This window comes from Plecotus auritus (genome assembly GCF_963455305.1).
Source record: "Plecotus auritus genome assembly, chromosome: 4".
Taxonomy (NCBI): domain Eukaryota; kingdom Metazoa; phylum Chordata; class Mammalia; order Chiroptera; family Vespertilionidae; genus Plecotus; species Plecotus auritus.
Genome location: NC_137775.1, coordinates 126,119,507 through 126,147,170, shown reverse-complemented (window position 1 = coordinate 126,147,170; position 27,664 = coordinate 126,119,507). Strand labels below are relative to the sequence as shown.

Genomic DNA, 27,664 nt, shown 5'->3' with positions numbered 1-27,664 from the left:
ATGGCTGGGTTGGGGGCCGCTCTGCAGCTCCTCCTCCTCCAGCTCCTGAGCCTGGTGCAGGCCCAGGGGGTGGGCAGAGGTAAGTCATGGAGGCAAGGGCTTAGGGTCAGCCAGGCAGGACCCGTCCTTGCTCAGACTAGTGGAAGGGAAGGAGCTGGGGCTGCAGCTGCTTCTCTCAGCCCTGCCTGGGGCTGGCGGAGCCAGCGTGGTGGGGGAACTGGGAGACCGAGACAGGGGAGCTGGGAGGCTGGGATGTGGGGTCCAGGAGAGGGAGGGGGCTTCCTGCTATGGCCTCGGGAGGAATTCCTGCAGGCAGCAGTGGGGGAGAGGCTGCCCTGGAATCTGGGAGTCTGAAGTTAATTATTTGTCTTGAGAAAGAGGAAAAAGAGGCCCGTTGTGGGAGCTGACTTTGAATCTCTGAGTCTGGCTCCCCCAGTGGGACAGGCGGGGCGGGGGGTGGGGGGAGGGAGGGATCAGAGAGGGGAACTGAGGACGGCTCCGTGGGGAGCAGCTAGGCTTTGTGCATTCCTCAGGCGCCCTTTCTGTGGGTCTCTCCTGGCACGGGACTGCCCTATCTTCCCTGGGGTCTCCAGGGGACCCCCAGCCTCTCCCTGACCCTCTAATGGTTCCTGCTTAAGCAGATTTGGAGGAGGATCATGCAGGATGGGAGTCAAGCTGGGGTGGAGGGTGGAAGATGCTGAGACCCCGTCCTGGGACCTTGGCCGTCCTTCAGGGCTGGCCGGGAAGGCAGCTGGTACGGAGCCAGGGCAGAGTACCATTCCAGGTGACCCTGTGCAGGGAAGAGGCAGCATGCACAAGAGGTCTGGGTGCCCACATTTGGGGGGCTGTTAGAACCCTGGATGTGAGGGGCAGCAGGGTGGCTGAAAAGGTGGGTGGCAGATTCAGACCTGCTGCTGGGAACCTCCAGGCGTGTGGTGTAGAAAGGCTGTGCCAGGGAAGGGGAGCAGCTGGAGGCGGGAGGACTCTGTCTTCAGTCTCTTGGTAGAGACAGAGGGAGAGCAGAGGAGTGGGGGAGTGGGCTGGGAGACGACTGGGTGGGACCAGAGACGATGGGGTGTGGAGGAGGTGCAGCAGTGGGGAGCTGAGCCCCAGATTTTCGAGTAGGTGGGGTGGTGGCATTAACCAAGCCAGGAACCCAGGCCATGCAGGTTTGGAAGAAAGAGGACAACTTAGGTTTTGGACTAGAATCTCCAACCCCCCTTGGTGATGGCAGTGGGGTGGTGGGGAGAGTGGGTGACATTGGTCCCCTGCCTCACTAGTGTCCGTGAGAGAAACCCTTCTAGCCACTAATGAGCTGCTTCTGTGGGAAAGACCCTCCCCGCTCCCTCCCCGCTCCTCCTCCAGCCCCTCTGTGCCCTGCCCACCCCACCTGGAGGTCTGTGGGATGTTTGTGGAGTTAGCTTGCTCCCTGCCACGGCTTTTCTTTTTCTGCCTGCAGGAGAGGGATCCAAGCCTAGGTCTGAACTCAGACGTCCCCCTTTCCCTCAACATAATGTCACCTAGAATCAGGGACAGCTGTCTTCATTTGACCCGGCGCCTTGCAAGCTAGTGGGGGCCCTGCCAGTAGCTTCCCCAAACCCTTCAGGGAATGCAACCTAGTCTCACTCTCTGGAATCCACCCTGCCCCATGTGGGGTCCCCAGGCCCCTCGATCACAGCCTGGACACTGTGGCCAGTCTTCAAGGTAGGAACAGAGAGTGGAGTTGCAGCACCGCCCCTCGCCCCCCCAATACACACACACACACACACACACACACACACACACACACACACACAGTCTCAGGGAGCGGCGCCTTTCTGACAGCAGGCGGCTGGCAGGGTTCGCTCACACCAGAGCCCAGGCACCTTCAAGCAGCCGCCTTTCACACGTCTGTCTCCCTCTCCTGCACTTCAGCCTGTGCCAGCTTCTGGGCCTCCCAGCATGGCATGTCAGCTCCGGGCTGCCTCTGGCCACATCCCTGGCCCAAGTGAGGATGAATGACCCTGACATGCAGGGAGGCTCTGGTCGAGATGCTCCCTGTGCCCCCAGAGGCCCAGCATCCCTGGGGCTGGCCCCTGACTGAAAGCTTCTGCTCCTTGGGAAAGCTGGTCTGGGTCACCTTTGTCCACGCAGGGCTCCCTCCCCCTCCTCCGCGTCCACATTTTCACTCTGACAGCCTCACAGACCCTGTCTCCTTCCATGGATGACGGGTGGGCAGGTGGACAGGGGAGGGGCACATCATTGGGAAGACGGAACCCAGTACCTTGCTAGCTCCTCACCCATAGGCCCACCCTGGATTCTTTGCCTCAGGTGGCGCTGTCTCCAGGGAGTCCCTGGGGCTTGCTGACATCCAAGACTACCAGCAGCAGGCCCCAGCCGGCTCCTCAGACCCTGCTGGGGCCTCCCAGGAGCAGTGGCGCCCTCTGCAGGAGTCACTGAAAAGGCTGGAGGCTGAGGTGGCACAGCTCAGAGAGCAGGTACCATTGCGGGGAGGGGGGGAGGGCCTGTGTGCTGTGTGTGGGGGGTAGGGCAGGCCTTGTGTAGTGGGAGGAAAGGAGAGAAGAGTTGGGCTTGGGGGGAGGCAGCACTAAGGGACCCTAAAATAGTTTTGTTTTAAATGCACATGGAGAGATTCTTATCTGAACAGTTCTTAATATCATTTCTTTCATGAAAACGAAGAACCTCCAGGGTATCTGTTTTGTCAACCCAGACTTTCATATTCTTTCATGTATTTGCAAACATTATAGAGCACCTATAAGGCATCATCAGGAAAGGTTTTGAATGAATAAAGGACTTTAATTGTTGGAGCGGGAGGATTGGCTCTCCTCTGTCCAAAGAAGAAGCCTGGGGGCCCCATGCTCCCCTGGGGTCCTATTCAGACCCCAGGTCGTGAGAACTGTGAAGGTTTTAGCTGGATGCTGACTGACTGGAGGGGGACCCGCGTCTACCCGGGAACTGTCAAGTTTCCTTCTCATACTGCCTCAGTTTTCACAACCCACAAATCTATGGGGGAAGCTGAGCCAGCACCTCCAACCCCCCAACCCTTTGCTCCAGAACAAGGACCTGCAGGAGAGGGTGAGGCAGCTGGAGTCCTGTGAATGCCGCCCAGCTTCTCCCCAGTGCTGGGCGCTGGGGCGGGCCTGGCCTGAGGGGGCTCGCTGGGAGCCTGACGCATGCACGGCCTGCGTCTGCCAGGGTGGGGCTGCGCGCTGTGACCCCCAGCCTGGCCTGCCCCAGTGCCATGGTGAGTGCCATCCCGTCTGCCTGCTGCACCACCGCGGAGCCTAGAGATGGGCCTGGGGGCCTGAGTGACAGCACTATCTCCTTCTCAGGCTGCAGCCACAATGGTCAGGCCTATGGCAATGGGGAGACCTTCTCCCCCGACGCCTGCACCACCTGCCACTGCCTGGTGAGTTCCAGGACCCACCTGAATGTCCCTTTACCTGTCTGCCTCCCTTTAGCTGCCTGTCCCTACCCCCAAGCCTTGCCACTGGTGGCCCTCAGCTGATTCTGAGTAGTTTTGCTTTCTGGGGCTCAACCCCCATGCACATGGAGGGGGCCCCCACGTCCCTGTGGCAAACAGGGGCATGGAGGGCAAAGAGAATGATGTTGCCTGGCTTCCTACATCACCCCTCTCCTGTGGACTCTCACTGTCCCGGCTCGTCCATCTGCCCTTGTCACCTACCCACCTGTTCTCCCTCACCTGCCTCCAGAGCCACCTTCTTCTGGCCTGTTGTCCCTCACTCTTTCATTGAGGAAGGCCTTGGTCTCCTTCCCAGGATCTCTCCACTCTGGGAATTTGGTGGCACCTGGGAGAGATGATTTCTGGGATCAGGGAAAAGATGGGGTTGGGGGTAGGATGTCTCTTTTCTGCCCTTGGACCAGGAGTCGCCCATGACCCTTGAGCAGACTCAGCCTCTTGTTCCTCTGGCATGTCCCAGCCTTGGGGGCGGGGGTTGAGGGGCGAGCGGGGGTTTCGGTCTGGAGGCCCTACCCTCCAGGCTTCTGATGCCTGTGCACCACCAGTGTGCCTCCCCACAGGAAGGAGCCATCACCTGTACCCAGAAGCCATGCCCAGGGGGACCCTGTCTGGAGCCAGGAGCATGCTGCCCACACTGTGAGCCAGGTCAGCCTCCTGCCAGCCCCAGCCCCACTTCCCATACTTATTCTGGGGCCCCGGGGCCATGGTCTGCCATCTGCCACCTGCCCAGAGGGTGCCTGCCCACTCACGCTGGCAGTGGCTAGAGGAGTTCAGAACTGAAGTAAGTCAGCAAAATACTGACTGCGGCCTGGGTCTAAAACTGCCCTCTGGGAGCTTCTGGTCTTAGTGAGAAGATACAAGATCCAAGGAGCACGCCCTGGCTGGGTAGCTCAGTTGGTTAGAGCAGCAATCGCCAACCTTTTGGACCTCACGGACCACCAGGGTCCGAGGATTAGTGTTGTCCCCATATGCCAAGGTTGTGGGTTTGATCCCCAGTCAGGGCACATGCATAAATAAGTGGAACTACAAATCAATGTTTCTCTCTCTCTCTCTCTCTCTCTCTCTCTCTCTCTCTCTCTCTCTCTCTCCCCCTCTCCCTCTCTAAGATCAATAAAGTTAAAAAAATCCAATGAACAGATTAAAAGGAGGTGTAGAAAGGCAGTAATCGGCAGGGGAATCCTACCCAGACCAGGTGCCAATGGGTTGTCTGAGCTAGATCTTCAAGGGAAAGTGGGATGTCACCAGAAAGAGACAGTGCTGCAGGATCCTCTGGACACAAGATCGGGGCGGGGGGGCGGGGAATGCAGGAAATCAGTTTGGAAAGGCCAGTGGGAACAGACTGCTGTAAGCCATGCAGTTTGAACTTTATTCTGTGGGCAATAGGGAGCCACAGAGAGTTGAAGAGCCAGAGTGTGGCATGTTCAAAGAGGTGTGTTAGGAGTATTCATCTGGTATTATGCTAGGTGCAGAGTGACCAGTTAGAGGACTATTCAAGCGGTGTCAGGAGTGGCTGTGAGCTGCAGAAGGAGGGGTATTTCTAAAGAACGGGCAGGAGCTGGTGACGGGTTGGATGCCATGGACCAGTGGAAAAGGGGGAAGTAGTGGAGTAGGAGGGCAGTGGTGCCAGCGATAATGAAGAGAGCTGGGAGGAAGCAGAAGCGATGCTGCTGGGGCTTGTTGCCAGCTTATGATCAGGGAGACTGGGTTGTCGGATTTAGCAAATAAAAAGACAGGATACCCTGTTAGATTTGCATTTCAGATAAGCAAGCCATACTTTTTTAGTGTAAGTATGCGATGTGGAACATACTTACACTAAACAAGTATGAGTTGTTTATCTTGTCAACACAAGAAACATCCAAACACATAAATAGTTTTCATAAGAATTTATTTGAGCCAAACTGATGACATAAGCCGAGGCGCAAGATCTCAAATGTTCTGGAGCATAACAGATTTGCAGCTTCTTCAGTGCATTTGAAGTTAAGGAGGGAAGATAAGGAAGGTTGGAGAAAGCAAGGCAGGAATTGGATTACAAAATAGTTAAGATTATGTGCTCACTTGAGGGTGGTTTTGGCTTATTTCAAAGATGTGTTGACCTAGTTGCACAATAAAAGCAAAGATACCCTCCCCCCCCCCAAAAAAAAGAAAAAATATATAAGCTGTTTACTAAGAAGTTATATGTCTGGGCTCTACTACCAACCATGATCTGCCCAGTTAGGAATTCATGATCAGATCACCCCGTGAGGTTACTTTCCATGGAAGCCCCCCCCCCTTTTTTTAATCCACAATATGGAATTCAAATTTAATGGAGCATCTTCTACTGTACCCCGGGAAGAATCTCAGCTGGCATTGGGAAAGGTGAGACAGGGGCTCAGGAAGCAGTGAGGTCTGGAAATGTAGCCTGGGAGTCTGGGTGGGAGATGAGGAGTGAAGGTGGAGTTGATGGATCTCAAATAAAACCAGACACATGCACACACAGCCTGGAGAAGTGGCACCTCAGGGCCACTGCTAGCCCATGTTATGTCTTTGGTGGAAATTGTTTTAAAAAAGGCACCCTGCCCTAGCTGGTTTGGCTCAGTGGATAGAGCATCAGCCTGCAGACTGAAGGGTTCCAGGTTTGATTCCAATCAAGGGCACATGCCCGGGTTGTGGGCTCAATCCCCAGCAGGGGCATGCAAGAGGTAGCAAATCAATGATTCTCTCTCATCATTGATGTTTCTTTCTCTCTCTCCCTCTCGCTTCCTCTCTGATATATATACATACATATATATATATATATATTTTAAAGGCACCCTGGCCGGTGTGCCTCAGTTGGTTGAGCGGGGTCCCATGCACCAAAAGGTTGCCAGTTCGATTCCCGGTCAAGGCACATGCCAGATTTTGGGTTTGATTCCCAGTTGTGGAGCATACAGGAAACCGATCGACGTTCTCTCCCTCTCCCTGTCCCTTCTTCTCTCTCTAAAAATAAATAAATAAATAAATAAATAAATAAATAAATAAATAAATAAATAAATAAAAATAAACATTTTTTTTAAAGGCACCCCTTCCTCAACACTTCCATCTGCTGTAAATGGAAATCTACTGATTATGTTAGAGTCAGACACTTTACTGCCATCTCCTGGACAGTGGTAGTAAATACCAACATCTCTGCCATCTACCACCTGAGTGGTGCTGCCTTGTCCTGGGGCCCGGCTGGGTGCTTCTGCCACAGCCTCTGGGTCTCTTACTTGGGGACCTGGCCTTGGTTTTGCAGGCTGCCCTGAAGGTCCCAGGGCTGGGGAAACGTGGCAACCTGAGCCCTGTGTCACCTGCACCTGCCAGGTAAGGGAATCAGAGCCTGGCCCCACCCACCACCCACCACCCACCACCCAGGTCCCTGCTGCTCTGCTGGTAACCCCCAGGCCTGGCAGCACCACGCCCAACCTGGGGCCTGACAGGGCTGCTGCTGCCATCCAGGCATCGAGGCCCGGAGCCCCCTAGGCCTGCCAGGCCAGCGGAGTAACTCCCAGTAACCTGCAGTGGAGAGGGAGGGAGGGCTCAGTGTCTGCCCCGCAGGCAGGGAACGTGCGGTGCCAGGGGCCCTCATGCCCAGAGCTCAACTGCCTGGAGAGCTACATCCCACCTGGAGAGTGCTGCCCCATCTGCCGGCCAGGTGACCTTCCCACCCTGCCTGTCCCTCCACCCCCTCAGCCCCCGAGGGTCCGGTACCTATTTGGGGTCATGCCTTCCCACGGGTGATGTCCGCCCACCCCGCCCTCACCTGACCAGCCTGTCATCCTGGCACCCTCCTCAGGCTGTGAGTACGAGGGGCAGCTTTACGAGGAGGGGGCTAGCTTCCTGTCTAGCTCCAACCCTTGTCTCCAGTGCTCCTGCCTGGTGAGTCCCTGCACCCTCTGCCCAGGCCCTGCTCCTCCCGGGAGGTCCCCTGCTCCTCCTGGGAGGTCCCCTGCTCCTCCCGGGAGGTCCCCTGCTCTCAGCCTCACATGTATTCTGGGGCCCTTCACTCTCTGCCTGACCCTGTGCCCACCTCCCAAGGGTGCCCACACCTGCCTGCCATGCTCTCTCTGGGAGCCAGACCCAGAGGCTTTACAGCTGTTGGTACATTACAGAGGAGCCTGGTTCGCTGTGTGCCCATGAAGTGCCCGGCCAGCCCCTGCCCTGAGCCAGTCCTGAGGCCTGGCCACTGCTGCCCGGCCTGCCAAGGTGAGCCCTGGCTCTTCCCTAGGCGGCTCCAGGCAGGGCTGTCACGTCATTTCTTCACTCAGAGCCCACCCTGCTGGCTCGGACCTGGGGGTCCGGTCAGTGGGAGAGTGACGCCTGGCCACGCCCACTCTGGAGCGGGCCCTGAGCTCAGATCTGTCCTTGCCACGTTGTGGTTGTGGCCTCTGAGTGAGTTGCTCTGTGCCTCAGTTCCCATCTGTAAGGTGTGGGTAATGATATGCTACCTTAATAATGTTGACTATTATCTACTGTGTGTGCCTAAGACCCGGGTGGGCCCTTGAGGCAGACCACTAGAGGGTGACACTGTCCCCAAAGCAGGCGTGGAAGCAGGCACCAGGTACCATGGAAACTCAGAGGGAAGAGACCTAGCCCAGCGTGGGCACAGGAGGGCAAGCGTCCTGAGTGAACCTTAAGGATAAAGAGCAGTTGGCTAGGTGAAGGGTGGAATAAGCAGAGGTCATCCCAGGAAGAGAGGGCAGCTAGAGCAGAGGCTTGGGACAGACACTCAAGAGTGAGTTTGATGGATGTTAAGTGGGAAGGTGCAAGCAGACAAACCTTCCACGGAGAGGTGGGGGAGGTGGGCGTGGCCACGCTGGGTCCTGGAAAGCATGGAAGGCAGGCTAGGAGCGTGGCCTTACCCAGCTTGGATGCTGGCAGCCACCAAGAAGTCTAGGCAGAGGCATGGCCTGGTCTAGTCTGGGCTCAGAGGAGAGGGGTGGCAGACTGAAACTGGGGTCTCTGCCCATCTCCCCCCAGCCCCAGGCTGCACAGATGGTGGCTCTCGCTGGGAGCATGGCCAAGAATGGACTGCACCTGGGGACCCCTGCCGGATCTGCCAGTGCCTGGTGAGCCCTGACGCTGCTCCCCGGCTTTCCCCACCCCTCCGCTCCCCCAGGCCCACCATATTCATTCCTTTATTCCACTGAGCACATCCCAAAGGCACTGTGAGGGGCCAGGGGTGGAGAGGTGCCCGTCTGCATGCCCAGCTCTGAGCAGAGCAGGTGTACAGCATGGGTTTGTGAACTGAACTCAAGGAGCTTGCAGCTACAGGAGTGAGGCAGGGCAGGATGTGGCAGGTGGTACAAGCCAGGGAGGGAGAGATGCAGATGAATTGGAGATGTCTAGAACTTCGAGGTCTGATCAGCTGCCACAACTGCATGTGGCCACTGAGCCCTTGAAATGTGGCCATCGGATCTGAGATGGGCTTTCAGCATAAAATACACATCAGTTTAAAGATGTAGTCCGGGAGAAAGGAATGTAAGCTATCTCGTTATACGCTGTGCTGATTACATGTTGAAATAACATTTTGGATATACTAGGTTGAGTGGAACATTAAAATTTAGTTTCACCTGTTTCTATTTTTTTTTTTTAATGTGACTACTAGAGAGTTTAGACTTTAGAGTGACATATGTGGCTTGTGTTATATTTCTATTGGGCAGCACAGCTCTAGAAAATCTTCATGGAGGGGTGGTGTTCACCTGGGTCTTAAAGAGTGAGTAGATTTAAGCAGGGAGAAATGGGGAAAGACACTCTAGGGCAGGGGTGGGCAAACTTTTTGACTCGAGGGCCACAATGGGTTCTTAAACTGGACAGGAGGGCCGGAACAAAAGCATGGATGGAGTGTTTGTGTGAACTAATATAAATTCAAAGTAAAGGAGCGGAGGGGAGAGCAAGAGTACTGGATAGAACAGCAGGAACGGGCCGTAGTTTGCCCATGGCTGCTCTAGGGGGTATGGGCTGAATGTTTGAAACACAACCCCCGCCCCATTATATGCTGAAATCCTAACCTCCAAGGTGATGGTATTAGGAAGTGGGGCCTCTGGGAGGTGCTTAGGTCCTAAGGGAAAGGGATCACGCCCTTAGAGCTTCAGCACCCCCTGCTGCAAGGTGAGGACAAGAAAATAGCCATCTATGAACCAGAAAGCAGGTTCTCGCCAACTGCTGGTACCTTGATCTTGGACTTCCAGCAGCCCAACCGGATGAGACACCAGGTGTAGGGAACATCCGGGCAGAACCTGGGGGAGGAAGGTGGGGACCTGAGACCTACCCTTCAGGCAGGTGCCTGCTGAGGAAGGCTGTTTCATGGGGCCTGAAGCCAGCCACAGAGCAACAGCCTGCCAAGGACTAAGGGATCCATTGTGAAGGCCATGGACCCCTTTATGACCATGTGCTTTCCCTCCCTGTTCACACTGGCACCCTCACACACCTGTGAGAAGAGTCACTAGCTGCCCAGACACTAATGGTGCTAGAGGCATTGAGTCCAGGTGTGGGCATGAACTCCAGGGATGGTATATGTGGGCATGAACTCCAGGGGTGGTCTATGTGGGCATGAATTCCAGGGATGGTCTATGTGGGCATGAACTCCAGGGATGGTCTATGTGGGCATGAACTCCAGGGATGGTCTATGTGGGCATGAACTCCAGGGATGGTCTATGTGGGCATGAACTCCAGGGATGGTCTATGTGGGCATGAACTCCAGGGATGGTCTATGTGGGCATGAACTCCAGGGATGGTCTATGTGGGCATGAACTCCAGGGATGATCTATGTGGGCATGAACTCCAGGGATGGTCTATGTGGGCATGAACTCCAGGGATGGTCTATGTGGGCATGAACTCCAGGGATGGTCTATGTGGGCATGAACTCCAGGGGTGGTCAATGTGGGCATGAACTCCAGGGATGGTCTATGTGGGCATGGATTCCAGGGATGATCTATGTGGGCATGAACTCCAGGGATGATCTATGTGGGCATGAACTCCAGGGATGGTCTATGTGGGCATGAACTCCAGGGATGGTCCAGGGGGAGTGGCAGCAGCTGCTGTTTGGTAACTGCCAGCTTCCAGAGGTTTGATGCCACACCAGACACCTCATCTCATGCCCATAACAGGGCTATAAGAAGAGGAATATTATTGTCTCTCTTTTTTTATTTTATATTCTCACCCAATGATATTTTTTCAGTTGATTATTTTTTCGAAAGAGTGGAGGGAAGGTGGGGAGAGAGAGAGAAACATCAATGTGAGAGAGAGACATTGATTGGTCACCTCCCACACGTGCCCCGGGTATCGATCTGCAACCAAGGTACATGCCTTTGACCAGGACTCGAACCCGGGGCCCTTCAGTCTGAGGGCCGGTGCTCTAACCATTGAGCAACCGGCCAGAGTGTCTCTTTTTTTCAGATGAATAAACTGAGTCACAGAGGACTTAAGTAGCAAGATAGGTTATACATCGATATTAGTTTCCTAGAACTGTCATAACAAAGTACTGCAAATGGAGTGGCTTAACCAACAGAAATGTGTTGTCTCATGATTCTGGAGGCCAGAAGTTTGAGATCAAGGTGTTGTCAGGGTTGGTCCCTTCTGAGGGCTGTGAGGGAGAATCTGCTCCGGCTCTCTCCCAGCTCCCGGTGGTTGGCTGGTAAGCTTGGTGTTCCTAGGCTTCTGCCTTCATCTTCACATGCTGCTTTGTGTGTGTGTGTGTGTCCAAATTTCCCCCTTTTACAAGGACACCAGGCACTGGATCAGGAGCCACCCTACTCTAGTATAACCTCACCTAAACTCTTTACCTTTACAACAGCCCTATTTCCAAATAAAGTCACATTCTGAGGTGCAGGGCGATGGAGGGTAGGACTTCAATAGATGAATTTGTGTCTGTGGGGGACACAACTCCACTCATAACAACGTCTAGCAAGTGGATAGCTGGGACGCAAATGCTGTTTCTGCCACGTGGCTGAGCTCCGATGGCCTCATCCCCTGCCCCCAGCAGGAGGGCCAAATCCAGTGCCGCCAGCGAGAATGCTCCAGCCTGTGCCCATACCCTGCCCGGCCCCTCCCGGGCACCTGCTGCCCTGTGTGCGATGGTGAGTCAGTGGGTGAAGCCTGGAGGGGCTCCAAAGCTAATTGACGGCCAGGCTCCGTCTCCCACGAAGGCCAGGACTTGGGGCAGTGGGGGACCCCCGAGGAGGGTCTAAGGCACCCTCTCCCCAACAGGCTGTTTCCTGAACGGGCGGGAGTACCGCAGCGGGGAGCCGGTGGGCTCCGGGGACCCCTGCTCGCACTGCCGCTGTGCTGTGAGTGTGGCCGCCCCGCAGGGAGGGCCTGGCTCCCGGGCCTGCCTCTCCAATGCTGACCAGGCCCTGTTGTCAGAACGGGAGTGTCCAGTGCGAGCCTCTGCCCTGCCCAGCTGCGCCCTGCAGATACCCAGGCAGGCTCCCTGGGCAATGCTGCCCCGTCTGTGCCGGTGAGTGGGAGGCCCCAGCCACTGGGTGAGGGCAGGCACTGGCCAGAGAGAGTCCTTGGCGTGTGGGTGCGGATGCTGCCTTGGGCTACAGGAAGCCCCCTTGAGTTAAAGTCCAGAAGAAATCCTTTATGAAACTAAGCTCCTGTCCCCCCCAAGAGGGACTAGTTCTCACCTTCTCATGGCACACGGGCACTGTGGTGGGGCCCTGACTCCTGGGGGTGGGGGCTGGCAGGGACACCTGAAGGTGGCTGTCCTCATCAGGGTGGGAGGTAGATGTCAGGGGGAGTGAGGCTTCCCCGTCAGCCTCCAGCCTGTCCCCTGTCCCCCGTCCCCCACCCTCCTGTCCAGGCTGTGAGTACCAGGGACACCACTATCAGAGCCAGGAGACCTTCCGACTCCAAGAGGGCGGCCGCTGCCTGCGCTGCTCCTGCCAGGTAGGCAGTCCCCTGTCTCACGACCCAGATCTGCCTCATCCTGAGGGCCTCTCACCCAGTGTCCCTCCCTCCTAGGCCGGCGAGGTCTCTTGTGAGGAGCAGGAGTGCCTGGTCGCCCCTTGCACCCTGCCAGACTCTGTTCCCCAGCTGTGCTCAGGTGTGTGTGTGGCGGCAGGGGTGGGGGGTGGGGGGAATGGCTGCAAAGGGCTGCTGCTTCCAGTGGCTGGAGGTGGAGGGGTGTTCCTTCAAGTAAGGGGGGCATTGATAAGGCTACCAACCCTTCCAGCGTATATTCAGAGGCTGCTGTGGGGGTGGTAAAGCTGGGGTCCTGGGAAGGGGAGGGGTGGGTGGAGGTGTCTAGGTTGTCATGGTGACAGCCCCCTTGCTCGTCTAGCCTGTGTGCTTGGTGGAGAGGAGTTTGCTGAGGGCGTCCAGTGGGAGCCTGATGGTCAGCCCTGCACAGCCTGCTCCTGTCAAGATGGGGTGCCCGTGTGCGGGGCTGTGCTCTGCTCCCCAGCCCCCTGCCAGCACCCCACCCAGACACCTGGTGAGTGCCCCGCCCTGATCTGCCTTCCACCCCCTGCTTTGCCTGCCCGCCCTGATCAGCTGGGCTCTGACCAATCTGCCCCGCCCAGGTGCCTGCTGCCCCAGCTGTGAGAGCTGCACCTACCACGGCCAAGTGTATGCCAACGGGCAGAACTTCACGGACACAGACAGCCCTTGCCACACCTGCCGATGCGAGGTACCCCCCAGGCTTGCTGCTGCCCTCTGAGCTCCTCCCAGGGCCGACCCCCACTGCCCTCTCCCCTCCCCCCAGGTCGGGACCGTGAGGTGCTCCTTGGTTGACTGTCCACCCATAACATGCACCAGGCCCCAGAGTGGACCAGACCAGTGCTGCCCCAGGTGCCCAGGTATGTGCTCACTGTACCTGACTGGCCCAGGGGACCTAGGCCTGCCCCCCCACCCCACCCCGGGCACAGCAGTTCCCTTGGAAAGCCACGGCCTTCTCAATGTTCAGTCTGGCGAAGCTTGGAACGCACAGGGCGTGGGTGGGAGGGAGACTTGTTTCTCCTTCATGTCACCATATCACCCTTCTTCCCCATCCTACGTTTCCTCTTCCAGCACCACACCACTCAGATATATTTGTCTATCTGCCTGTGTAACACACCACGTTCATGCAACACATGTTTGGATGTGCCATGAGGGAGACTGGCTGCTGGAATGCAGTGTGCCCCGCCTCCGCCCCATGGAGAGTGTGCTAGGGCGTGTGTCACTCAGGAGCCCTTCCGCTTTTCACCCTCAAGGCACACACGTGTGCCTGCAGGTGCAAGGACTGCACACACGTGTGTGTGCACACACGCACACATACTAGTACACACACGTGTGCGCTCAGAGAGACACCCTTGCCTGCATCACAGCCCCCTCCTCTCCCTCTATGGGGACAGCTCCCAAGTGCCACTTCCTCCGTAGCTCTGAGCTCCCAGGGGAGAGGCGCTGTCTGCCTGCTCCTGCACCTTCAGTCTTCGCCTCCATCCCTCCCCACCCCCTGCCCAGACTGTATCCTGGAGAAACAAGTGTTTGTGCATGGCGAGCGCTTCTCCCACCCCCGAGACCCCTGCCAGGAGTGCTGGTGTCAGGAAGGCCACGCCAGCTGCCAGCCTCGGGCCTGCCCCAAGCCCCCCTGTTCCCACCCGCTGCCTGGTCCCTGCTGCCGGAGTAACTGCAATGGTGAGGCGGACAGGAAGGGGGCTCTCCTGGGATGGTTTGGCCCCTTCTGTGCTCAGGTGTGTGGGGGGGGAGGGCTGGGAGGGCATGACCTGGGCAAGTAGGGCCTCTCCCAGGCCTATAGCTGCCCCCTCCCCCAGGCTGTGCCTTTAGTGGGAAAGAGTACCCTCACGGAGCAGACTTCCCCCACCCCTCTGACCCCTGCCGCCTGTGTCACTGTCTGGTGAGTCCGCCACCTGGATGGGAGGAGTCAGGGGAGCAGGGGTGGGACTTGGGGAGGCCAGGAGCAGTCCACCGCGGTGGGCTGGGAAGGGGTGGAGGTCACCTCTGCCTCCAGCACTAACCCTGCCGCCATGGTCCCTCTGTCCATGCAGAGCGGCAACGTGCAGTGCCTGGCCCGCCGCTGCCCTCCGCTGCCCTGTGCAGAGCCTGTCCTGCTGCCCCGGGAGTGCTGCCCGCAGTGCCCCGGTAAGAGCTGCACCCCGGGGCCGCTCCTCCCCCGGGGTTGGGGGTGCTCTGCAGCCTCTCCCTGGGCGCCCTATGATGCACGCTGTCTGGCCTCAGCCTCCCGCTCCAGCTGTCCGAGGCCTGGGGGATTGGACCCCGCGCGCCACCAAGAACACTTCTTCCTGCCCGGGGACCCCTGCCACCGCTGCCTCTGCCTGGACGGCTCTGTGTCCTGCCAGCGGCTGCCTTGCCCGCCCGCACCCTGCGCCCACCCACGCCAGGGGCCCTGCTGCCCCTCCTGTGACGGTAACGCCCTGGCCCCGCAGCGCCCCGGCCACCCGCTTCCTCCAGCTTGGTGCGGAGCCTCCCCGTCGTGGTCACCCTCTTAGTCCTCGTCCGCCTTTCTCCAGCTCCAGACTTGGAGCCACCCCGGTATTCCCCTCCTCCTGGCCTGGCCCTCCCCTCTCAGAATTTGGGGAGGCAGTGCCTGGGAGGTGCTGGGCCTGGTGGACAGCCACCACAGCCCCCTAGCCCTGCCCTGTCCCTGCCCCCTAGGCTGCCTGTATGAGGGGAAGGAGTTTGCCAGCGGGAAGCGCTTCCCTTCGCCCACAGTCCCGTGCCACGTCTGCCTCTGCCTGGAGGGCAGCGTCAGCTGCGAGCCCAGGGCCTGTGCCCCCGCCCAGTGTCCTTTCCCTGCCAGGGGTGACTGCTGCCCTGCCTGTGATGGTGAGGGGCTGGGGACATGGGGGTGGGGGAGGCGGGAGGGCTGGGTCAGAGTCATCTTTACTGCCCTAGAGAGGGCCCCAATTCTTATTACACTAAGAAAAAAAAAAAAAAAGCACTGGACTAAAGCCTGGATTTTCTCCTGTCTCAGATGCTATTTGGCTGTGTGACCTTGGACAAGTAACATAACCTCTCTGAGCCTAATTTTTTTCAATGTTTAAAAAAACACATAACATAAAATTTACCATCTTAACCATTTTTAAGTGTGACTCTGGGCCTAATCTTAACTCCCGTAAAAAAGAGGGGTGAACAAGACCCGCTACCCAGTCTTCGGTCACTCTTTATTATCTTCGCAATTGTTTGTACACACCCTCTACCACCTGTATAACTTTATTTATTTAGTACTTTTCTCCAAATTGAAATTTTAAATTGAAATTTATTTAGAAAGGAACCTTTATATCATACTGTAAATGGAAAACTAGATTTGCAAGGAGTAGAATATTACCATTAAAATGAATACAATTAAAAATCAAATATTAAATTCAAGTCAGATACTTTTGCCTTCTAAGGCTTTGAGCCTGAGACTCACCCCCCTTTTCCTCATTTTTACTGACTTTTTCTTTTAAAGAAAATTTTTAGGTTCACAGCAAAATTAAGAGGAAGGTGCAGATTCTTCCCATATATACCCTGCCCGCCGCCCCCCCCCCCAGGCACAGCCCCCCTCATCATCAGGGCCCCCCACCAGGGTGGTACATTGGTTACAGTTGATGAGCTCACATGGACAGGTCATTATCACCCAAAGTGCCTTCTTTTTTAAAAAGGTCAGAGCGTGTCAGCCGCTCAGGGCAAGCTGCCCCACCCTGGGACCCTGGCCCCCTCCTTGATTGATCAGAGGGCTTGAAAGAGCATTGGAAAGGGGATGCCTTGGGTCCAGGTCACCTAAGGCATCTCAAGCATCTCCCAGCTCTAAGGTCAGGTTGGAAAAAATGGTGCCTTCTGGCCAGGCAGTGGCCTGCTGGGTATTCAACCCCAGGGACAGATTCTGTGTGGGTTTTCCCTATAGATCAGACAGGGAGATTTTTCTGCAGGCTGAACAAGAGAAAGTTTGCCCTTTGGCCAGTCCGACCCTCCCCGCAACTCTCCACTTCTTTGTCCGTCAGCCTGGGTGGAGGCCTCCTCCCCACCATGGCCACGTCTCAGGCCTTGGACTCAGGCCAGGGGCAAGCTCATAGCTGGTGACTGCTATCCCCTCACCCCTTCCTGACCCCACCCTGCCACTCCCTGTCCCCTCTTCAAGGCTGTGAGTATCTCGGGGAGTCCTACCTGAGCGGCCAGGAGTTCCCAGATCCCCGAGAGCCCTGCAACCTGTGTACCTGCCTGGAAGGCTTTGTGACCTGCGGCCGCAGAGCCTGTGAGCCTCCGGGCTGCAGCCACCCACTCATCCCATCTGGGCACTGCTGCCCCACCTGCCAGGGTAGGGCAACGCCTGCCCTTCCGCCGCCCCTTCTGGCCTTCCACAGCCCAGAGCCACGAGACAGCCACCCCGCAGACCCACAGCCTGCGTTTCCATCACACGCCTCACACTGTCTGCATCCTCTCTGTCCCTGCTGTCACCTCTCACTGATGTTGGGCTCACCAAATAACTGGTCCCTGTGCTTCCAGACCTTTCTGCTCTTACAATGTCTTGCTGCCTTCCTGAAACAGCACATCACAAGACTCAAAACTATTCAACGGCTCCCTCTGCCCCTGGGTGCCTTGGGAGCCCAGCCCATCGCTCACCTTCCTCTCCAGGTGTGCCCGTCCCTCCCGTCCTTTTCCCACGCTGCCCACAATGACAGAACACTCTCAGCTGTCTGTGATCCCACCTCCACGCTCCACTGCATCCCTGCATGCAAAGCTCACCACTTCCAGCCTGGTGAAGCCTTTCCTCCACCCCCTTCCCAGCCACCCTCTCTCCCTCTCAGACCCCCAAGCTTTGAGAGGTCCCCAGGCCGGCTGTGTATGCGTATGTGTGTATGTGTGTGTGAGAGTGTGTATGTGCGTGAGTGTATGTGAGAGAGTATGTGTGTGTGAAAGTATGAGTGTATGTGTGTGAGAGTATATGAGTGAGTATGTAAGTGTTTTGTGTGAGTGTATGTGTGTGAGTGTATACATGTGTGAGAGTACATGTGTGAGTGTATATGTGAGAGTATGTGTGTGTGAAAGTATGAGTGTGAGTGTATGTGTATTGCAAGTGTATATGTGAGTGTGAGAGTATATGAGTGTGTATTGCAAGTGTATATGTGAGTGTGAGAGTATATGAGTGTGAGCGTGTATGTGGATACATGTGTAAGTGTACATATGTGAGTAAGTATATGTATGAGTACATGTATGTGAGAGCATGTGAGTGTGAGGCAGGAGACGGTTCTGTTGACAGCAGCTCTTCCATTGCCTTCCCTGCTCTGCCAGGATGCCTCTATCATGGGGTCCCTGCTGCCCTAGGAGAGACCCTTCCTGACCCACTGGACCCCACCTGCTCCCTCTGCACCTGCCAGGTGAGGTGGCCCTTGGGGAACTCGCTGCCCCTCCTTTCTGGCCCAGGTTGTTTCTTCCACCCAAGTCTCACAGGGCACCTCTGCCTGTGACAAGTGGGACAGGACTGGATTCAGGCCTCTGGGCCAAGCCAGGGGGTTGGGCCTGGCAGGCTCAATAAGGGGGCTCCATCTTGGGGCAGTGTGTAGCCTGGGTTGAGGGTGTGATGACATGGGGATCAGGAAGTGGCAGTGTGATCTCTCTCCCCAGGAAGGTTCCATGCACTGCCAGAAGAAGCCATGTGCACCAGCTCTCTGCCCTCACCCCTCTCCAGGCCCCTGCTTCTGCCCTGTGTGCCACAGTGAGCTGCCTTCCCCACACCCGGGCCCCCGGGCCCCTCCTGCCCCTCCTCCTTGCCTTTCGCCAGGCCTGAAGTGGGACAGGGCTAGGTGGCACAGCGTCCCACCCAGGAAGCATGTCGCCCACAGGGTGCTTCTCTCAGGGCCGGGAGCACCAGGATGGGGAGGAGTTTGAGGGGCCCACAGGCAGCTGCGAGCGGTGTCGCTGTCAGGTACGGCAGGGAGGTGGCCGAGGGGGCTGGGTGCTGGCTGGGCACACTGCCTCTGGGGCACCCGGCCTAGAGAGAAGTCACTGACCCAGCATCTTCTGCAGGCCGGCCACGTCAGCTGTGTGCGGCCGCGGTGCCCACCCCTGTCCTGCCCACTCCAGGTCACAGAGCAGGGGAGCTGCTGCCCTCGCTGCAGAGGTGTGCCCGCCAGTGGGGCTGCCCTCGCTTCTGCCCCTGGGCCCAATGCGCCTCCATCTGCCCCACCTCCTTTCCCTCAAACTCCCCTCCTGTCTTCCACCTCCCTGCCCACCCATGCCTCAGTCCTTGAGACTTCACCCCTGTCCTCCTTCAGCTCTTCTTACCTGGCCCTGCCCCTGGCCTGCCCAGACCATCTCCCCCTCCAGAAGCTTATTAGAGCCCCCTCAAAGCTGCCCCCTTCTTAACCACACCCCCTTCATCATCATGATCACATTTTCTGAGCATACACCATGAGCTAAGCACTTTAATCCACACAAAGATCTTACCAGGGAGGCACTATTATTATTATTCCTATTTCACAGATGGGAGAACTGAGGTGCAGAGAGGTAATATAACTGGTAGGTGGCAGAGGCAACCTTTGCTTCTAGGCTGTCTGAATAGGAGCCTTTCTGACCTGCCCTCTGCCCAGCATGATTCCAGAACCATAACAGCATCTCACTGTGAGGTGGGCAGCACAGAGGGAATTCTAATTAGCAGCTATGGAGTCTAAGGCTTGGAGAGATTGAGTTACCTTGGTAACATGGTTAGTGAAGGAGCCTTTCATTCGTTCTGCATGCATGTATTAGATGCAGCAGAATGCCTGCTGCATGTCAGGTACTGGTGCTGATGCTGGGCTACAACAGGCAGTGCCTACTGCTTGGCCTTTGGTTTAGCAGGCAAGCAGACGTGCCAGGGATGAGAGCCCAGGAGTTCTGAGCCCAGCCCAGTGTCTTCCCTCCACCGCAGACAGCAGTTCTGCCAGGCCACCTCCCCACCTCATCCCTGCAGATCCCCTCCCATGCCAGACCCCAGGTCCTGCTGACCACCCAAGGTGGGCCATTGGGGGCATACAGAACTCAGACTCAGAGTCACCCCTGCCCACCTGGGACAGGCTGCCTGGCCCACGGGGAGGAGCACCCTGAAGGCAGTAGCTGGGAGCCTCCGGACAGCCCCTGCTCCTCCTGCATGTGCCATGAGGGCGTTGTCACCTGTGCCCGAGTCCAGTGCGTCGGCTCCTGTGCCCATCCCCGCCAGGGGCCCAGGGACTGCTGCCCTCGATGCTCTGGTACTGGGAGCCTGGGGTGGGGTGGGTGGCAGGGAGGTAGTGTCTGGTCAGCATCTCCCTGCCTTGGCACTGGGTGGGGCGGCAGAGACAAGCCTTCCAGAAGTGGCTCCCATTTTTGTACACACCCAAATCCTGGGGGCTGGGGCCCCTGGGGGACAGAGAACGCCACTCCTGGCATTGCTGCCAGCCTGAAGGCTCCCTGGTCCTATTCTACTCTTACCCCACCCCCCCAGACTGTGAGCATGAGGGCCGGAAGTATGAGCCAGGGGACAGCTTCCAGCCTGGGGCAGACCCCTGCGAAGTGTGCATCTGTGAGGTGGGTGAGGGCCATGCTGAGGGGTGGGGCACCATGGGGGCAGCCTGGACACTGCGGGCAGCAGGCATTATGAGGGTCAGAGACAGGGGAGTGTCCCAGTGGCCAGGAGGTGAGGCAGGGCTTGGGGCGAAGAGCCAGCAGGGCCCAGAAGTCTGCGGTTAGCCGAGGCACCATGGCACCAGTGCTGAGTGTGGGGAGGCAGTGGCAGGCCCTCCTGGCAGGAGTGTAGAGTGGGTGTGAATAGGATGAGCGAAGAGACACCTGGGAAGTGGCTGGGGCCACTGAGACTCTCCATTAATGGGGAGCAGGCAGTAACATCATAGGTCCAGAGATTAGGCTGTGGGATTGGGAAGAGGGTGGCATGAGAGTGCAGGAGGGTCAAAGGTCACAGAAGGTTCAGGCCCAATGACTAGAAAGGGAAAGGGAAATCATCGCTGGGGATGAGGGGTGTGGAGCCAGTCTGGGGGGCTGTTGAGGAGGTGCTGCAGGCACAAGGAGGGGTCCGGGCTCCAGGGAAAGAGGGTGGCTCTGCTCCCGGTCTGGGGCCCAGCCCTTGCTCACTCATTCCTTTTGCAGCTGCAGCCTGAGGGGCCTCCCAGCCTTCGCTGTCACCGACGGCAGTGTCCCAGCCTGGTGGGCTGCCCTGCCAGCCAGCTCCTGCCCCCGGGGCCTCAGCACTGCTGTCCCACCTGTGCCCGTGAGTCACAGATAGAGGGTAGATAAGAGAGGGCAGGGCTGCCACCCCCTGACGGACACTGGAAGTGCCAGCCAGCTCTCTGCCACAGTCCCAGCCCCACACCTTTCCTGAGTCCAGAGGACTGTTCTAGAAGCCCTTGCCCTGGCGGGGAGGCTTGCACCACCCCAGGGGGAACCGGGGAAGCTGGCAGGGACCCCTTGACTCATTTTTCCCAGCAGGTGGTGCTGTGGGTGGCAGTTGTGCCAGCTGCTGGCTTTTGAGGGCAATGATGTCAGGTCAAGAGGGGCAGTGAGTGGCCCAGCTACAGAGATGGGGAGAGCCATTCTTGTCAGCACTTGTGCTTCAGGAAAAGAGAAAAAGACTAACACTTATTAAGCACCCACTGCATGCCATGCACTGCTTGGTGATTTTAATAAGCAGTATCTCATTTAATTTTCACAGTCACCAGTGAAGTAGGTATTATTATTCCCTTTTTACAGATGAAGAAACTGAGGTTCCGAGAGGTTGATTGATCTGCCTACAATGGCACAGGCACTGAGGGTTGGAACCAGGCTTTCTTATGCCGTTTTAGCCAGGCAATGTGAAGGGAGCGGGACGGGGAGCAGGCAGCGCGGCGTGTGGTCCTGAAGGACCTCAGGCTAAGGAAGCCACACTTGGTCAGTTTCCAGCCCACCCCCCACCCCCACCCCCGTAGCCTAGCAAAGTTCCTCTTGAAAAGTCCAAACTTTTCTCTGCTGAACCAGCGGGAAAGGATTTATCCTTCCTGGAGTCAAGGTGCTGGGGATATGGGTCTGAGGACAGAGTAGGTGAGTGCGATCATCTGGGTTTACATCCCTTGCTCCCACCCCCCTTTTTACCCTCACTTTGCATTCTTGTCTACACAGAGGCCTTGAGTAACTGCACAGAGGGCCTGCTGGGGTCTGAGCTGGCCCCGCTGGACCCCTGCTACACCTGCCAGTGCCAGGTGAGCCCTCCGACCTTGGGGATTCCCAAAGCTCCAAGAACCTCCCCTGTGGGCTGTGGCTGAATCTCCCGCAGGAGCTCGGGGATTCCCACTCACCCTGACATTCGCCCACTTGTCCTGAATGTCACATTCCACTAAGAGCCTGCTCTCTTCCTGCCATTCTCTACCCATGATGTTCTCATGCCCTTTCATAGGACCTGACTTGGCTCTGCATTCACCAGGCCTGTCCTGAGCTCAGCTGTCCCCCATCAGAGCGCCATACCCGCCCTGGGGGCTGCTGCCCTGTGTGCCGGGGTAAATGCTGGCTTCGTTCTTTTGTAGAAATAGAGGGCTTATCATTGGGGTGGAGGAGAGACCCATGAGGCAGAGGGAGGCAGAGAATGAAGCCTGGATGGCCTGAGGACTGTCAGTGGGCTCACTACCACAGGCCCCTGGTAGGATATTGCACTGTCCAGCTGGCAGCCAGCCCTGAGGAGGGCTCCAGCCTGTGGTTCTTTAGGCTTCCAGAACCCTATCCATGTCTCAAGCCCTGTGCAGGGCCTGCCCTTAGTAGGCCCCCTGCATGTGGTTGAAGAAACCAATACCATCAGGGTGCTAAGTGGGTGGTGGGCACCCCCTGCTGTGGGCCTTCAGGGTGAGCTCCAGGGAGGAGGGATGCAGCTGGAAGGACAGTGCTCCCCCAGCCTCCTTTCTCATCAGAATGTGTGGTGGAGGCCGAGGGCCGGAGAGTGGCAGATGGAGAGAGCTGGCGGGACCCCAGCAACGCCTGCATTACTTGTACCTGCCATGTGAGCTGGGGCTGAGGAGTGGGGGTGGAGGGCCTTATAGAGGAAGGGAGCCTCAGGACGCTGGGCCAATGCATATGGGGGGCGGGAGGGGTGTGTCTTTGAGGTAATTAGGAAAGGGCGCCCCCTCTGGGTGAGAGGGGGCAGAGGCATCCCTGTGCTGGGCACGGAGCTGAGGGCTGGACTTCAGGCCCCACTTGAACAGGAAGTGGTTGTTCTTCTGGAGCAGCTCCAGGGAGAAGGGGCTGCTGCCTCAGAACGAGAGCCAGATGGCCCCCAGAAGTGTGACCAGGGACCTCAGGTCCTACCGAAAGACCCTAGAGCTGTGGCCTCTGTCCTCAGCGGGGCCGCGTGGAGTGCCACCATGAGGAGTGCCAGGCCCTCTCCTGCCCACATGGCTGGGTGAAGGTTCGAGACACTGGCAGGTGCTGTGAACGATGCCAAGGTGAGGGCCAGGGTGATGGAGGGAGCGGCACCGAGACCCAGTGTGAGAGAGGGGCAGCTGACCCTTGCCCCCCCCCCCCCGCCCCCGCCAAGTTCCCTCAGCTCCCGCCCAGTCATGTGAGCACCAGGGCCGAGAGGTGGCCTCCGGGGAAAGCTGGGCCGTGGACCCCTGCACCAGTTGCTCCTGCGTGGCCGGCACCGTGCGCTGCCAGAGTCAGCGCTGCCCGCCGCTCTCCTGTGGCCCTGTGAGTGCCCGGTCTAGGGCGGTGGGGTGAGTGTGCATGTGGCACCGCCACCCTGGTGCAACGGGCAGGGAAGGAAGAACCTGGCTGGGCCACGGCCACGGAGCTGGAGGGGAGGGGGGGCGGGGAGGCGCGGCGCAGGGTCCTGCAGTTCCCGGAGCGACCACGAGGCGGTGCCCTGAGCCCGCTATGGTCCTCAGAGGCTCTGCGTGGGGCTCCGCCGGACCGCGTGTCTGACTCTGTCCCGGGCGGAGGCCAGGACAAGGCTCCCGCCCTGAATCCCGGCAGCTGCTGCCCCCGCTGCCTGCCGCGGCCGGCTTCCTGCATGGCCTTCGGAGACCCCCATTACCGCACCTTCGACGGCCGCCTGCTGCACTTTCAGGGCAGCTGCAGCTACGTGCTGGCCCAGCACTGCCGTGGAGGCGACTTCAGGTGCGCAGCCCCCTCTGCCTTCTCCCTGCCCCCACACCCTCTCCTGCTACCACTGCACCCGGCCTCTCGCACCGCAGTGTGCACGTGACCAACAGTGACCGGGGCCGGAGCGGTGTGGCCTGGACCCAGGAGGTGGCGGTGCTGCTGGGAGAGGTGGCCGTGCGGCTGCTGCAGGGCGGGGCGGTCACGGTGAGGCGAGCAGAGGGCCGGGGAAGGGCAGTCCCGCGCCGTCCACTCCTCCGTCCCAACGTTCTCCTCCCGCCCTCCTTCTCCTCTAGGTGGACGGGCGCCCTGTGGCCCTGCCCTTCCTGCAGGAGCCGCTGCTCTACGCCGAGCTGCGGGGAGGCACCGTGATCCTGCACACTCAGCCGGGGCTCCAGGTGCGGCCGGGCCATGGGAGAGGGTGGGGGAACGGAGGGGCCTGGGGCTGCTCAGGCTTCTGTGTCTGTGGAGGGCGTGGGGGTTACCAACTACTTTCCGGGCCACACGGAGGTGAGAGAGCCCTGCTGGATTCTGAGGGGAGAAGATGAATCAGGGTCAGATTCCTCTTCTCCCCTCAGAATTGCACCTCGGGTGCAATGACAGGAGTTATGAGTCTGGTTTCTAATCTTGGCTCAGCCATGAACACACTGGGCCCTGGGCCTGTAAAGGATTCCTAGGACCTAGGTGGTTTCAGGATTCCTTCCAACTCCCATGCCAAAGAGTAAGGCACTCCCCCGCATCCAGCAAGAAGCACAATTTGTAAATTCCTAGAATAGGACTTGTCTACACTTGCGATGCAAACGGAATTTCGTCTTGTCCTCCCTAAGGCCTGAGCACCCACGAGGTAGTGTATCTCTGGAAGTGGTTGCATTTCACCTGGGGGCCCAGTCCAGGGATGCTGACGCCGGTGTCTTCCTGGGAGCTGTGCTGGCTGTCATAGTCCCGCAGTCTGTGCCCGCAGGGCCTGGGCCAGGGCCAGGGCAGTCTCCCCCATGGAGAGCCTCCCTCCTACAGCAGGGGGCGTGCTGACACAGTGTGTGCGCCAGGGTGGATCTTGGGCTTGATTTTCCCCTCTCTCCAGTCCCAGCCTCTCCACACAGGTGCTGTGGGATGGGCAGTCCCAGGTGGAGGTGAGCGTGCCTGGCTCCTACCGGGGCCAGATCTGTGGGCTCTGTGGGAACTTCAATGGCTTTGCCCAGGATGATCTGCAGGGCCCTGAGGGGCTGCTCCTACCCACTGAGGCTGCCTTTGGGAATAGCTGGCAGGTGAGTGGTACGGGAGCCTGGGGCATGGGGGGTCGGGGTGCGGGCTGGAGATGGCACCGTTGAGCATGAGTCTCAGAGCATCCCTTTGGTGTGGAAACGGGGAGCAGGGTGGACACAAGATGGGCTTTGGGACTTTTAGGCCGGCTTGGGAGCTTCTTGCCTGTCACGGAGCTGGAGGAGGCAGGAAGGCCTGCTGAAAGAGGCCGCATCATCTGACTCCCCAAGCCCTGCTTTGCTACTCACGGGCTGTGTGACCTTGAACAAGTTACTTGCCTGCTCTGGGCCTTGGTTTGTCCCCAAAATGGGGACAAAAGAAAAGTAGCTCACGCTTTCTTTGCTGTTCTTGTGAGGAGGTTTTTAAAACTAAAACAAAATATTGGGTAGAAAATGCTTTGAAGAACGGCAGACAAAGGCCAGCTGCCCAAGGATGCTGTCACACCAGAGCCACTTTCCCCACCTAGGTCCCAGAGGGGCCGGGACCTGGGCGGCCCTGTTCCAAGGGCCGAGAGGGGCATCCGTGCCGCGCAGCAGGCTATCGAGCCAGGCGTGAGGCCAATGCCCGGTGCGGCGTGCTGAAGTCCTCCCCGTTCAGTCGCTGCCACGCTGTAGTGCCGCCGGAGCCCTTCTTTGCCGCCTGTGTGTATGACCTTTGTGCCTGTGGCCCTGGCTCCTTGGCTGACACCTGCCTCTGTGATGCCCTGGAAGCCTACGCCAGCCACTGTCGCCAGGCGGGGGCGACGCCTACCTGGCGGGGCCCGACGCTCTGTGGTGAGCCAGCAATGCCCAGTGTGGCATGGGGAAGGGGGTGGTACAGAGGGCCAGATCTGGATGGGGGAGGTACAGGGAGGGCTGCAAGGGGTGAGCAGGGTGACTGGAGCCCTGCCTTCCACTCTGCCTACAGTGGTGGGCTGTCCCCTGGACCGTGGCTTCGTGTTCGATGAGTGTGGCCCGCCCTGTCCCCGCACCTGCTTCAACCAGCACGTCCCCCTGGGGGAGCTTTCTGCCGACTGTGTGAGGCCCTGTGTTCCTGGCTGCCAGTGCCCCGCAGGCCTGGTGGAGCATGAAGCCCACTGTATCCCACCCGAGGCCTGCCCCCCAGTCTTACTCACTGGGGACCAGCCACCCCGAGGTCTACTCAGCCCCAGCGAAGAGTCCCAGGGGACACCTGACCCAGGATGACACCGACCGGGACTCATCAGACCGGAAGTCTCTCCTTGGAGAGCAGCTCCCACCCTGGCCAGAGCTTCAGCGAGAGTGCCCTGCCCTGGCACTGGGAGCCTGGGCCCATGTCCCACAAAAAGCCCAGCCGTGTTGAGTCAGAAGCAGTAAACTCGGGGCCTGCCTAAGGCTGCCTTGTGTACGTGTGTGTGTGTGTGTGTGTGTGTGCGCGCGCGCGCGCACGTGCGCGCTTCCTCTTGGCGCTGGGGTAGCGACATGGGCTGCTTGGGACATGGGGGCCAGAAGTCAGTGTCCCCAGAGTCAGAAGGGTGGTAGCTGTGGGGATTCAGCTCTGGCCCTTGCTCACTCCCGTGCCTGCATCCCTGGGCTGCCCCCGCCAGCCACACCCTGGTACTGCCCTGCAGTGGGAAGGTGGAGCCAGGACTCCTGGTCCCAGCCTGAGTACAGGTAGCAGGAATGGCCTGAGGCCCCGATGGGGCACCCTCTGTGGATCTATGTGGAATCCTGCAGGGGCTGAAGTGCATGGAAAAGACGCTCAGTCCTCACATGGCATCTTGTTTTCTCTTGGTTTGGGGATACCAAGTGCTCAGGGGCCTCCTGGGCCACTCTGAGAGCTGGTGATAGAGGGACCCTGTGCCTGGAGTGGGGACCAGGATCGTGATGAAATACAGACACAGATACAAGTGCACAGACCCCCCACAAGCGTGCATACCTGTGTGCATCCACAGCCACACCCACCCTGATGGACCTGTGGGCAGGGGACACACGTGCAATTTCTGAAGACATCCTTGTAGGGGAAAGAACATGGGCTTTGAAATAGAAAAACTCAATTTCTTTGAAAAGAAAAATATCTTTTTAAAGTGATCTCTATCTTGAATCCTCTTTATCTCCTACTGGCTATATGACCTTGGTGTGTTCGGGACCTTGGCTAAAATATCACAGGGGACCCTGCTCTCATTGCTGGGTCCCTAATATTTCAACAGGAGGAGGGGGGAGTGTTGGGCTGGATTGAGATCACCTGTCTGCTTGCTCAGCTGCTTCTGCTGAGGCTGCTCTCTGGGCTCCCTTCCCTCGTGGAGTGGTTAGAGCAGCAGCAGAGACGGCGAAGATCACAGCATCTCGTGTCTTCATTCCCTCCCCTAGTTATAGCTTATGCAGGCTGTGTCCTCATCTGACGTATTGCAGGGAACAAGCAGAATGACCCATGAACAGCGCTCTGCATGGGGACAGCTTGGAGCCAGCACTAGGGAAGCACCCGCCATTGTCCTGCCTATCCCGTTGTCCTGCCTGTGCTGGCTCACACTCAGGGGCCATGTTTTCCCGGAGCCTGTTTATCTCTGCCATCATCTCCAGATGAGGGAGACAGCACCACCTGTTAGTTAGGGCAGCTCACTTCTGGGGCCCAGTGTTCTGACCTATAAAATGGGGATGAGAATGATAGCACCTACTTCAGCAAGTTGCTGCAAGGAAGGGTCACAAGTATGGAACATTTGTGTCCTGGCTGTTGGTAGCTGCTGCCCATGTTGAACATGTTAGGTGCCTATGTAATGCAGCTTTGTATGTACATGTAAGTATGTGGATGTAAAACAGGTACTCATTTGGGGTGCAAACAAGCACATGCACACACCTATCTCTGGAAGGATCACACTCCTTACCCTACACTGCCACCTCCATGACCAAGAAACCCTTCTCCGAGTCAGGCCAGAACTCCAGG

At 58.1% G+C, this 27,664-nt stretch overlaps 1 protein-coding gene across 1 annotated transcript; it reads left to right on the top strand.

Moving 5' to 3' along the window:
- KCP (kielin cysteine rich BMP regulator) lies at nucleotides 1-27,606 on the top strand (the record flags this gene model as incomplete). The annotated part of the gene is made up of 38 exons (XM_080665158.1): nucleotides 1-79; nucleotides 2,311-2,477; nucleotides 3,055-3,244; nucleotides 3,333-3,409; nucleotides 7,034-7,130; nucleotides 7,272-7,354; nucleotides 7,588-7,681; nucleotides 8,456-8,544; nucleotides 11,460-11,553; nucleotides 11,684-11,763; nucleotides 11,840-11,933; nucleotides 12,282-12,367; nucleotides 12,443-12,524; nucleotides 12,762-12,914; nucleotides 13,003-13,109; nucleotides 13,185-13,278; nucleotides 13,922-14,095; nucleotides 14,233-14,315; nucleotides 14,467-14,560; nucleotides 14,657-14,845; nucleotides 15,095-15,265; nucleotides 16,560-16,736; nucleotides 17,711-17,796; nucleotides 18,044-18,134; nucleotides 18,262-18,344; nucleotides 18,446-18,539; nucleotides 19,471-19,644; nucleotides 19,878-19,960; nucleotides 20,537-20,657; nucleotides 21,542-21,621; nucleotides 21,816-21,915; nucleotides 22,953-23,095; nucleotides 23,352-23,524; nucleotides 23,602-23,713; nucleotides 23,803-23,904; nucleotides 24,607-24,771; nucleotides 25,233-25,539; nucleotides 25,673-27,606. 38 exons carry the CDS (start codon nucleotides 1-3, stop codon nucleotides 25,948-25,950), a joined length of 4,746 nt encoding a protein of 1,581 aa, XP_080521284.1. The 3' UTR covers nucleotides 25,951-27,606.
- Between the last annotated feature and the right edge of the window lie 58 nt (nucleotides 27,607-27,664).